Source organism: Trachinotus anak, unplaced genomic scaffold (genome assembly GCF_046630095.1).
Source record: "Trachinotus anak isolate AG129_WGS33_773 ecotype Australia unplaced genomic scaffold, CSIRO_AGI_Tana_v1 ptg000003l, whole genome shotgun sequence".
In the NCBI taxonomy this organism is placed as follows: Eukaryota; Metazoa; Chordata; class Actinopteri; order Carangiformes; family Carangidae; genus Trachinotus; species Trachinotus anak.
Window position 1 is genome coordinate 14229018 of NW_027273854.1, and position 11768 is coordinate 14240785.

Genomic DNA, 11768 nt, shown 5'->3' on the forward strand with positions numbered 1-11768 from the left:
TAACCAATCCTGAAGTTCTGTTCTTTGCTTAAAGGTTGTACTGCAAACAGTTAGGAAGCCTGTAAAATGAAATGGATTTTGCTCTTTGTGCCTTGTTGGAAAGGCTTTGTGTTACCATGTGGTTGCACTGCTTTTTCAAACTGCACACTACAGCAATAAGAGACTGAACCAGTGGGCCACAACCACTGTCATCCCATAGTGCTATTCAAACATGGCACAGACCAAGGACATAGGTAAGATGTCTGAAACAAGGTGTGGGGATGGGCAATACCAATTTTTTTTAATTCAATATGATCAGGATAGTTTTTTAACAATATCCATACTGATCATTTCTCAAATTGGTTAGTGATTTTTTAAAATAATTGTGATAAAAAAATAGAATTACACTTACCAGCAAATCACAGGACAAATACAAGCCATGAATATCAAATTTATTATAAACACTAATAATAATAATAATTGACACTGCTATTAACTGGTCAGTGATAAGATATGCTTGATTTCTTTCCATCCAAGGTAAGAGACATTTTATATATAATAGTGTTATAAGCAACTATTACTTGTATTTACTTTATTACAACTTTTTAATGTAATAATCATGTGTCGCCTTTAATCAGAAATTTTCACTTGTGCTTTGTGCAAAAGTCTACACACACATTTAAGTTTATTAACTTCAGTAAAAAAAAATTATCGGCTACAACAAGGATATGGGAGCAACTTGTTCTTTTCTTTGTGTCAAAAGGCATAGAAGTGTTGAGTGACAAATTATCAGCCTACTCTCAAACCCTATCATCACTTTTAAGGAAGTATTAATTTGTGTTGGCAGGACTGGGAGTCATACCAACACAAAAAAAAAAAAAATCATTCATGTACTCATCCTTGTCAACTGATGCCCCTAACTTAATTCAGCCCTCTAACACAAAGGTGAGGAACATGAAGGCATTATAAATGTGATACTTCTATGTTCTCTTCACAGATGTTACTTGGTACACTGTTATTAGGGTTAGTGTTTTGTTGTGAAAGAATGCATTTAGATGGACATGTGGTTATGTTTTAAAATTCAAAACTTGGACAGATACTTAATTGGTGGGGTGTCTGGGGATCCTTCCCCAGGGAAAAAAAATTGAAATTTAAAACAGATTTCCTGCATTTTTACACCACCTAACCTCTAGGACAGCGGTACTCAATAGGCGGCCCCCGGGCCGCATCCGGCCCGCCGGCCACCTATTTGTGACCCCCGAACTGTTATTTCTTCAGTATGTGTTTTGGGTGGGTCAACACGTATACCTATCGGGACCAAATACATCCATGATCGGGACCTGTCTCCATGCCAAGGATACACAGACAGCCTGTTAATGGGTCGAGCGCATTTTTAAGTTTCACTTTCGCTTTTGAAGCCGTTCGCATTGTCACTTCGCCAGAGAGCAGGGGAGGGAGCCTCGATTGCGCACGAACAAAAAAAAAGGTTGCACGAAAATGGCGAGTTCCAAATTATCATCAACCTACTGCTGCGAATCTGCGTTCTCAACAATGAACGTGGTGAAGAACCAGCACCGCAGTGCACTCACAAATGAACACTTGCAGCAGTGTGTTGGCCTGGCCATCACACCATTTGAGCCAAAGTCTGGCAAAAGACACAAGATGCCATTTCTCTCATTAAGCTGTGTTTCACACTGACACACTTAGAATGTAAAATAGTTTTTCATTCTATTTGATTCCTGAGATCTTGATATGTTTGTTTGTTACCTGTCACGACTCTATGGAGGTGCTGATTTAGTTTTGTTAAACTTAATGATAAACTGGCCTGACCGACCTCAATAAATGGACCTTTGAGTCACTGAAAATCATCTTTGTGGCCCTTGAAGATTTGTATTTGAGTATCCATGCTCTAGGATTAAGTCCAAGAGGTTAGCGACTGAGTGCACCTGATGCATTTTAATGACTTGTGATAATTGATAGGCCAGCCTCACCTAAACATTTAAGCTCATTGGTTTCATGTCGAAAGCACCTCAAATCTCTCCCTCTGTGGTCTGCAAAATTACTTATCAAGACCCACATTGCTGTTAGGAGATTTAAAAAAATAGGTAGCCTACAAGTGTGATATGAAGGAGGAGGAGCCCATCTCGCTGTATGGAAAGTGGAAGTGAGGCGGAGCTGTGTGTCAGAGGGCTGTGCAAAAGTATACATCAGTGTTACATATTCTTAACAGTACAAAGACAATATTCATCAGGATCACAACACGTCTTTTCTGTTTTTTCTTCTGCCGGTCATCTAAATAACAGCTCAGGCTATATTGAGGATGGGGTCAGAGATTAAAGCAGGGCCAATGCGTGTCCTGGTGACTGGTGGGTCTGGGTTGGTCGGCAAAGCCATTGAACATGTAATTCAACAGGAAGGTGGGAAACACAAAGGAGAAGAATGGATCTTTCTCTCTTCTATGGATGCAGATCTTGTGTAAGTTGCTTGTTTCACTCCAGCATGCCTGCAAACAAATTTTGGTTATAGTTGATGTGTTGTAACACAAACAATGCCAGAACTAAGGAGCTGATTCTCATGCATAGTCTTGTATTTCTGCTGCCTATCAGTCTCTATCACCACTCAACCTCATGCTACATTGGATGAAGTGTTAAAAAGATGCAAAATGCTTATGTGTTCTACTGTATTAACCACTGTCCAGGGGTGTAGGGAATAAATGAGCTTGAAAACAGATTTTGTTATAAATTGATGTGTTACAACACTAACAATGAGTTAGGGAGCTGATTTTCATATCTTGTCATATCATGCTGTTGCCTCTCAGACCTTATATAGAAAGATGTGTGCCTTTCAAAATCATCTCCAATCAACTGAATTTATGACAGGTGGACTCCAGCTGAGTTGAAGACCTCAACCTGAACTAAATCTCTAGTGTCAAAGCAAAATGTAAATAAGTTTGTCATTGTGATATTTCAGTTTTTCCTTTTAAATATAATTGCAAAAAATTCTAAAAGTTTGTCTCAGTTTGTCATTACGGGACACTGAGTGTAGATTGATGAAGGAAAAGGGATTTTTATATATATATATATATATATTTATATCAAGCAAAGTTAAAAAAAAATCACCATTTATGTGGTGATTTTTCAAACCTGTGTTTTGCAGTCTTTGTCCAAATCAGTAATAAATGCCATGTTAAAGTAGTGTACTTAAATGTTCACAGAGATGCCGGGAAGACCAGGGCTGTGTTCGAGAAGTATCGTCCCACTCATGTCATCCACCTGGCTGCCAAAGTGGGAGGACTCTATCTACACATGAGGGAGAACCTGCACTTCTTGGTGAGATAATGCTGCCATACATTACAACAAATAATAACGCTTGTGAAAAAATGCTCATTTTAAACAATAGCAGGAAAATATATTTTAACCCCAGTGTAGAAGTGAGGTCTATGGAATATATCTACATTGTCCGTTAACTGTAATGGCCAGTTAATGAGACTCTGACACCTTCACAGAGGGACAACATCAAGATCAATGACAACGTACTACAAACAGCCCATGACATGGGTGTTACCAAGGTCGTGTCTTGCCTGTCCAGTTGCATCTTCCCTGACAAAACTACATACCCCATCAATGAGACCATGGTAAGCTTCTTTGAAAGCCTTTATTTATCCAATGTAGTTCCTCTAGCTATGAATACTCTTTCTTCATAACATCCAACCACCATAATTTAAGGGAGATTTATATTTTTTGTGTAATGTTGTATGTATATACTAATCAAAATTAGGCCTTGTCTTAAACGAAAATAGAGACACAATATTTGACAAATTTGACAAATTTCCAAAAGGGTGATCACAATTCTCAATATTCTTTTCTCTCAATGATACAAAACCCTGACAGTAATTATTAAGATGCAGTGTTGCTCCAGAGCCATGGAATTAAGAACAGCAATTATCACTGTGGCAAAGTGCATCAGTTAAACTTTGTCTTCACTTCGATTCCTCACTCTCCAAGATACACAGTGGGCCGCCTCATGACTCCAACTTTGGATACTCACATGCTAAAAGGATGATTGATGTTCAGAACAGGTAAGCAGCAGTGCAAACAGCATTCATTTTAAACAAAGGGCTGAGAAGTGGCTGTGTTGCCATTCAGCTCCTCCATGAAAACATCCATTAATTTGAGCCAGTGCATTTCTGACATGTGCTGCTCTCTTGTCAGAGCACTTAATTATATGAAAGGCCAGTTCATGTAACGTCTCATTGGGCAAAAAAAAGAAAATAACCACTACAAGGCTCAAAAAGCTCCATGTCTTATGTCTGATCCTCACTCTGTATGTGTGTCTGTGTGTTGACAGGGCCTACTTTCAGCAGTATGGACATCGTTACACAGCGGTCATCCCGACCAATGTGTTTGGGCCCTATGACAACTTCAACATAGAAAATGGCCATGTGCTGTCAGCACTCATTAACAAAACATACAAAGCCAAAAGTGATTAACTCGCACCCACTAATCCATCTTGATTCACACACAGACTCCAAGCAATGAATAACACACACATCCAAGAACAATAACCAGGTAACAGTCTATTTTCTCCTGTGTCTCTCACAGAGGAGGGGACTCCTGTGACTGTGTGTGGCTCTGGAGCTCCTAGAAGACAGTTTACCTATTCTCTGGTAAAGTATCTGTGTTCTACAACCTGCTGTGTGAGGGTACAGTATATGAGTATTGCAGTATAGTAAGACCACACACCAACATGTTGACGAAGAAAGTCTACACTGACTAAGTCCCGTTGTCTGTGTTTAATCTCAGGACGTGGGCCGTTTAATTATTTGGGTCCTGAGAGAATATGAAGAGATCAACCCCATTATCATCTCCGGTGAGTGCAGTGCCATGCTCACCCTTACATGCATTTCCTGCACATTATAGGCATATTGTGTGATACACCAAAGGCAAAACAGGAACTTAGTTATTGCTTCAAAGCAAAGAGGTTTTGAGACATTTTATGCACTGTTCATTCATTAATTTTTCACTGTTGATTTCATTTCAGTGGGGGAAGAGGATGAGGTCTCAATCAAAGAGGCTGTGGACATGATAGCACAGGCTCTGGACTTCAAAGGCAAAATACATGTATCCTTCAGACATTCCCCAATGATCCTACACCTATACCTGTCCTTATAGATCAGTTTAATTATGATATATGTACTGAGATGCTTTAGTGAACCTGCAATACACAGTAGATACTGTTAGACCAATAGTAAACTTATTTCCAAAAGAAAAGCATCTTTGTGTTTGATCAACTGCTAAGGGATTCAAAATAAATGGATGTTCTTTTGGAACTAAGTCAAGCCGTACAATACTGCAGCCTATTTAGCTCAAAATAACCATAATTATCATGTGGTTTCCCCTTGACACCTCATATCAGTTTGACACCACCCTATCTGATGGCCAGATGAAGAAAACAGCCAGCAATGCCAAGCTAAGACGCTACCTTCCTGACTTCACCTTCACTCCCCTTAATGAAGGTCAGAGTTCATTATACTTGTTTTACTCATGAAATCCATTATATTATTCATCACCAGCCTATGAAGGTAACCCGTTTTTGTCCATCTTCTTAGCCATAAAGATGACCTGTGACTGGTTTGTGGCCAACTACGACATTGCCCGGAAATGAAGTCACCAAATACTGAGCTGAAAATTTACTACTGCATCTTGTTTTGTTTAATATTATTTTTTAGTTCTGGCGTTATGTTCTTTTCACTCTGTGCTATATTAGATCATACTGCACTACATAAACAATGTTGTACACATTCTCTAATGTATTGAAATTTCACAGAGCTATTATTAGAGGGGTCATTTTAGCAACACTTTTCTGAAATATCTAATAAAATGTTTCATCATTTGAAATTATTTAGAAAGAGACTGAGAAAGAAGGACCATACGACCAACTCATCATCCCAAATAGTTCCACAGTAACTGCTTTCTACATATGCAAATAAGGGATGTCACAAAACAAAGCAGAGACAAATGGATGTCAACTGAACACTATCGGTCCAAAAGTGTATACACACAATTCTATATAAAAGTGGATGTATTGCAAAGTGCAGGCTGAAAATATGTTCAGTATACCTCTAGAGCAGACAAAATGAGGACCTAGTTTATAATTTTGCTCCTTGAGGATACAGGAGATGTATTTTTTTTCCTCTTAATTCAGGATTTAAAAGGTTCATATTTACAGATAACTAATTAGGGCTTTTAAATTTGTCATATTTTCTGTATGAAACATCTTTGTTAAATACTTTTTATGTATTAAATTCTCATATTTCCACACACTAATATTTGTGTAATAATTTAACAAAAGCCAAAATAGTCTGTCTTAGTATGTCCTAATCAATTTGTTTTTTCACACCACAAAAATGAAGTGTATTTGAAGGGTGGGGTGTAAAGACAGAAACCTTGCACAGTAGCACAGGTTACATTTTATTAGACTTCTACCTAAGAAAAACATGTTTAAAACCTTTTTCCTAATTCACCAAGTTCTAAGTTAAACTGTTCACACAAGGAGATAAATCATATAGAGACTGGGTTGTTTGTCAGTCAACATTAAAATCATTTTTTGTTGTTGTTTAATGTGAAATTTCACTATGAAAAACTAATTTAGGACACAAAAAGACACAAAACCTCTCTTCCAAGGGTCATGGTTTCGGAAAACACCAAACCATTCACCTGAAGAGGTTAGAGTCCTCTCCACCCCCACTCAGTCTCAACTTCACACACTAAACAAAGATGAGACAAGACGAGACAAGATAACATAAGATAGCTTTTATTAGTCCCACAGTGGGGAAATCCACAGAGTTACAGCAGCAAAGTGGCAGTGTAGAGAAAAGAAAGCTGCAAAGAAACTGCAATAACAGATATTTAAGAAAGATAAATAATGAGAATATAATAATATACATATTACATAATAGTATACAAAATTACACACGTTGCAATGGTGAGTGAGTTGTCCGTTTCTGGTGTGTGTGTAGTTACTGAGTGCAGTGTTTGTTGTAAAGTCTGACAGCAGCTGGAAGGAAAGACTTGCGGCATCTCTCCTTCACACACCGTGGGTGCAGCAGCCTGTCACTGAAGGAGCTGCTCAGTGCTGTCAGTGTCCTGCATGGGGTGGGAGGTGTTCTCCAACAGGAATGATAGCTTCGCCACCATTCTCCTGTTGCCCACTACCTCCACTGGGTCCATGGGGCATCCCAGAACAGAGCTGGCCTCCTCCTATCAGCAGCAGAGATGCTGCTGCCCCAGCAGACCACAACGTAGAAGATGGCTGATGCCACCACAGAGTCGTAAAAGGTCTTCAGGAGGGCTCCCTGCACTCCAAAAGACCTGAGTCTCCGTAGCAGGTACAGCCTGCTCTGTCCTTTTTTGTAGAGAGCATGTGTGTTGTCAGTCCAGTCCAGTTTGTTGTTCGGGTGAACACCCAAGTACTAAGAGTCCACGATCTCAATGTCCATTCCCTGGATGTTCACTGGTGTGGTTTGAGAGTGTTTATGCCTGCGGAAATCCACCACCAGTTCCTTGGTTTTTCCCAACGTTGATCTGGAGGTGGTTCTGCTGGCACCAGTCAAGAAAGTCCTAGGTCAGTTATCTGTACTCCCTCTCATCCCCATCAGTGATGAGGCCGACAATTGCAGAGTCATCAGAGAACTTTTGCAGGTAGCGTTGTTGTTGGAGTTGTAGGAGAAGTCCGCAATGTAGAGGGTGAAGAGGAACGGAGCCAGATCCGTTCCCTGTGGGGCTCCCGTACTGCAGACGACCCTGTCAGACACACAGTCCTGGATCCTCACATACTCCGGCCGGTTGGTGAGGTAGTCCAGGATCCATGTGGTGAAGTGGTGGTCTGGTCCCGTGCACTCCAGCTTGTCCCTCGGGATTGTGGGTTGGATGGTGCTGAAAGCTCTGGAGAAATCAAAGAACATGATTCTCACAGTGCTCCCAGCCTTTTCCAGGTGAGAGAGGAATCATTGTCGGAAGATGACAGCGTTGTCTACAGCAATGCCAGGCTGGTACGCGAACTGAAGCAGGTCCAGCAATGGGCTCAACAGGTGCTGAAGATGAACAAGGATCAGCCGCTCCAGGGACTTCATCAGGTGGGACGTCAGTGCCATCGGCCTGTAGCTGTTGAGGTCCTTGGGGTGGGGTGTCTTCGGCACCGGTACCACGCAGGATGTCTTTCACAGCTGTGGCACTCTAGCCAGCTTCAGGCTCAGGCTGAAGATGTGCTAAACTATCCTGCACAGTTGGTCTGCGCAGGACTTGAGGAGCCTTGAGCTGATGCCATCAGGACCCGCTGCTTTACCTTGATCCTCCTGAGTTCTCTCCTTACCTGGTTTATTGTGAGGGACAGATTGGAGCAGGGTGACTGTGTGCTGGAGGTGGTGTGAGGCAGTGGACAGGGAATGTGGTGGAAGTACAGGGTAACTGTGAGCTGAGTGATGTGTGAAGTGGCGCTGAGGTGGGGATGGGGCAATCCTCAGGGGGCCCAGATGGTGGTGGCTGCAGCAGGGAAGATTGGACTGGGGGAGGGGGCGGAAGACTGATCAAATCTATTGAAGAAGTGATTCAGCTTATTTGCCCACTTCCTGTCCCCCACAGGCTGGGAGTTGGGTCCCTTGTAGCCTGAGATGGTTTTAAGCCCCTCCAGGCTCGGATTACGTTGTTCAGCTGCAGCTGGTTCTCCATTCTCCTCCTGTAGCTGTTCTTCCCTTCCCTGATTGTTCTCCTCAGCTCCCTCTGTGCATCCTTCAGCTCCTCCTTGTTTCCTGACCTGAAGGCACTCTTTTTCCTCTTGAGGAGAGCCTTGATGTCAGAAGTAATCCAGGGTTTGTTGTTGGAGAAGTATCGTACAGTCTTGGTGGGAACAGGATTTTCCACACAGAAGTTGATGTAGAAGAACTCGCATTTACTTTATTTTTTATTTGCTTTATTTATTTTATTTTTTTGGTTAAGTGTACTGGAAATGCTTTACAAAGAGTCTCTGTATTATACAGAAGCAGAGGAACACACCAATTTGATGGTAATACATAAAAACACAGTTTTGAATCAGAGGACGTTCCCTGCCTTTTAATGTTAAACCAACATATCTATAAACAAATATTCTATACATTTAAAATGCATATCATTTCCAGTAGTGAGTGTTAATTAAAATTATGTTCAAATTACAGCCAAGATAGTGCAGTTGTTGTTGAAGAATGTGGGCCTTAGCCTGGTAGGTTGCGACAGATGACGGAGATACGACGCTGCCGGGGTATTCTCTGTCCACTGAACACAGACTCCTCATCTTTCAGGATCTCATGAGTGAAGTTATATCGCGCTTGGTCTCTGTACAGATGACAAGAGAACAGGATGAAACACATTAGTGCACTGTTTAGAGATAGATGTTAAGTATCCTGCAGAGTATAATACAACTATTGCACACTCCATGTTTACAGCAGGCCTACTTTTTTCAGACATTCATACCTGTTCATAAGTAAGAATCCAAATAGTTCATATTTAAAATAATACCAAATATATTATTTAAACCAAGAGCAACATGCAGTATACTCAACCTCAGAATGTAGAGGGAGCGTCGAGGCAACAGAAGGTCCAGCCATTCATTGCTGGCATCTTCCTTCACCAAACGCATGATACTGTCGGACAGAAGACTCAATCCAGCAATAGTGCTGCCGCAAAACTGAAAAAGCACAAGACAGACACAGACAAACCAATCCCATCAGCTTGCAGGGATGAGGGGCTGGCAAAGTAAGCCCAAAACTTTGTCAATACAGAGAGCAAGAGTTTGCATTAGTACAATCACTAACACTGTGTCAGCCACTGCCAGTTGCAAGCTAACAAACAGCATAAATAGAAAAAAGATGCTAACTACTCTAACCGCTCTGATACATCTTCTATTCACCAATTTTGGTGCACAATAAACTCCTTTTTAAGGAGTTTATTGTGCACTCAGTCCAGGTCTGACTGAGGCTCAAACATGAGGCTGAGTCGCTGGTGTTTCTCCATTAATTATCCTGATATGCACTGATATTTCAACTGTCATAGCAGCACCAAGGCCTGATCAAGATTCCTCAATGAAGAAGTACATGTAGATGTGCTTCTACTCCCAGTTTTAGAGTATTTTTGGTTTAAAACATGTCTGGAGAAGAACATTAAAATCCTAAATTTCCTAAATCTACTGTAAACACTACGCAGCACTGCACATAAAGAGGAAGAAAAGACAAACCTACCTTGACACTGTCGATGTGAGGCTTAATGTAGCCACTCTTGTCCAGGTCTAGAATATGCACAGGCCCAAGGAGTGGGCTACCCTCAGGAAACGCCACAGAACGGACACGATTCAAGACCTGCTCACACGCTGCCCCCCACCTCACGCGCTCAGTCTCTCGGTACCCATGAATAGCCTCAATGTGGGTAAGTGAACAAAGCACAAATGAAAAGTCAGACATTATCACGATCATTTCAAAAACATTAATGTTCTAACTACACAGCAAGTGCCTTGAGAAACTGTGGTGTACAACAGTTCCTTAAACACAGTATTTTAAGGCGAACATTTAGACAGACTGTCTTTTGTAAATAATTAGTCTGTCAAGATTGTGTGGCTTTGCTGCCTAACTATAAGGTCAAAAAAGGTTTTCGTAAAGTGATGTTCAGAAACAACCTCACAGCCTGTGAAAACATTTGCGTGTTTCAAATATTTGAATGTGCATAAATCACTTAATTTAGGATTTTGTCACATATGTTGTCTGTATCAAATTATTTTTGTTGCCTCTCTTGGACAGGACGTTCTTAAAGTAGAGATTTTACCATGGGATTGACCTCTGAAACTAAATAAAAACTAAACCTAGCAGACCTGCAGTCTGCTGAAGTGGTCCTTTAACTACCTGCACAAGCATCGTAGCCTTTACCAATAGTGCTTAATTAATTGTAAAATCAGTAACAGGTGCGCGTTTCCAGTTTGACCCTCCACCTCCACCTGCACCTTTAACATGTAAACACGCGAGAACTGTGTCCACTTACATCGTCCCAGTGGTCGAACTCGTAGCGTTTCTTCTTCAGGCCTGGCTCCAGCTCTCGCAGTAGAGCCCCCTCCTCCTCCTCGGTGATGAAGGCCGTCCTCACTTCCACCTGTGAGCTAAGTCTTTGCACCAGCTCTTGGCTGGACCCCGAGACTAGAGCCTCATCTTGGAGAGGTGAGAGGCAACGCTGGCGACTGGTGTAAACAGGTGGTTTGTGGATTTGTTTTAACACCGCCGACAACAGTCTCATCCTCCTGTCTGAAACAGCGTGGGTCAACCTCGCTACACGCTCTTCTGTGCCTTTTATCCGCGTTTGGTCCCGTTCACAGAAGTCAAATGTTTATGAGAGACGCCATATTGAAAAACGCAATGCAGCATGGGAGGTGTAGTCCCTCAGCAATAAAACGTAAATCATATGGCATAGATTTATTTTTTCAATCGAATTGTGTTACTGAGAAATGAAGGTATTTGAATTGTTTTTAGCCAAGGGATCAAGTCTTTTTTCTATATTGCATGACCGCGACCGTAGTCTCTAGGGTTATATATTTAGGCATATGACGACTTGACCTTAAGGTCTAAGTCTATGTGTAGTTTTGTTTTGGTCTCTTCTCATTTTTCTTCAGTATAGCTCCAACACGATTTGCATTCATTTGCCTTCTCTCTGTTCTGTTGCTCTCATAACTTTGGGACATGGACGCACAGGGCGAAGTAAGGCACCACGGAGCGAAGCGTG

At 41.4% G+C, this 11768-nt stretch overlaps 2 protein-coding genes across 2 annotated transcripts; one reads left to right on the forward strand and one right to left on the reverse strand.

Moving 5' to 3' along the window:
• Nucleotides 1-2153: 2153 nt before the first annotated feature.
• LOC139618212 (GDP-L-fucose synthase-like) lies at nucleotides 2154-6297 on the forward strand. The gene is made up of 10 exons (XM_071473956.1): nucleotides 2154-2454; nucleotides 3194-3308; nucleotides 3485-3613; nucleotides 3984-4057; nucleotides 4327-4460; nucleotides 4581-4645; nucleotides 4782-4848; nucleotides 5020-5099; nucleotides 5395-5494; nucleotides 5588-6297. Exons 1-10 carry the CDS (start codon nucleotides 2300-2302, stop codon nucleotides 5641-5643), a joined length of 975 nt encoding a protein of 324 aa, XP_071330057.1. The 5' UTR covers nucleotides 2154-2299; the 3' UTR covers nucleotides 5644-6297.
• A 2627-nt stretch (nucleotides 6298-8924) lies between these two features.
• On the reverse strand, nucleotides 8925-11410 carry alkbh7 (alkB homolog 7). The gene is made up of 4 exons (XM_071473957.1): nucleotides 11037-11410; nucleotides 10247-10420; nucleotides 9572-9696; nucleotides 8925-9344 (listed from the first exon to the last, which is right to left on the reverse strand). Exons 1-4 carry the CDS (start codon nucleotides 11283-11285, stop codon nucleotides 9224-9226), a joined length of 669 nt encoding a protein of 222 aa, XP_071330058.1. The 5' UTR covers nucleotides 11286-11410; the 3' UTR covers nucleotides 8925-9223.
• Between the last annotated feature and the right edge of the window lie 358 nt (nucleotides 11411-11768).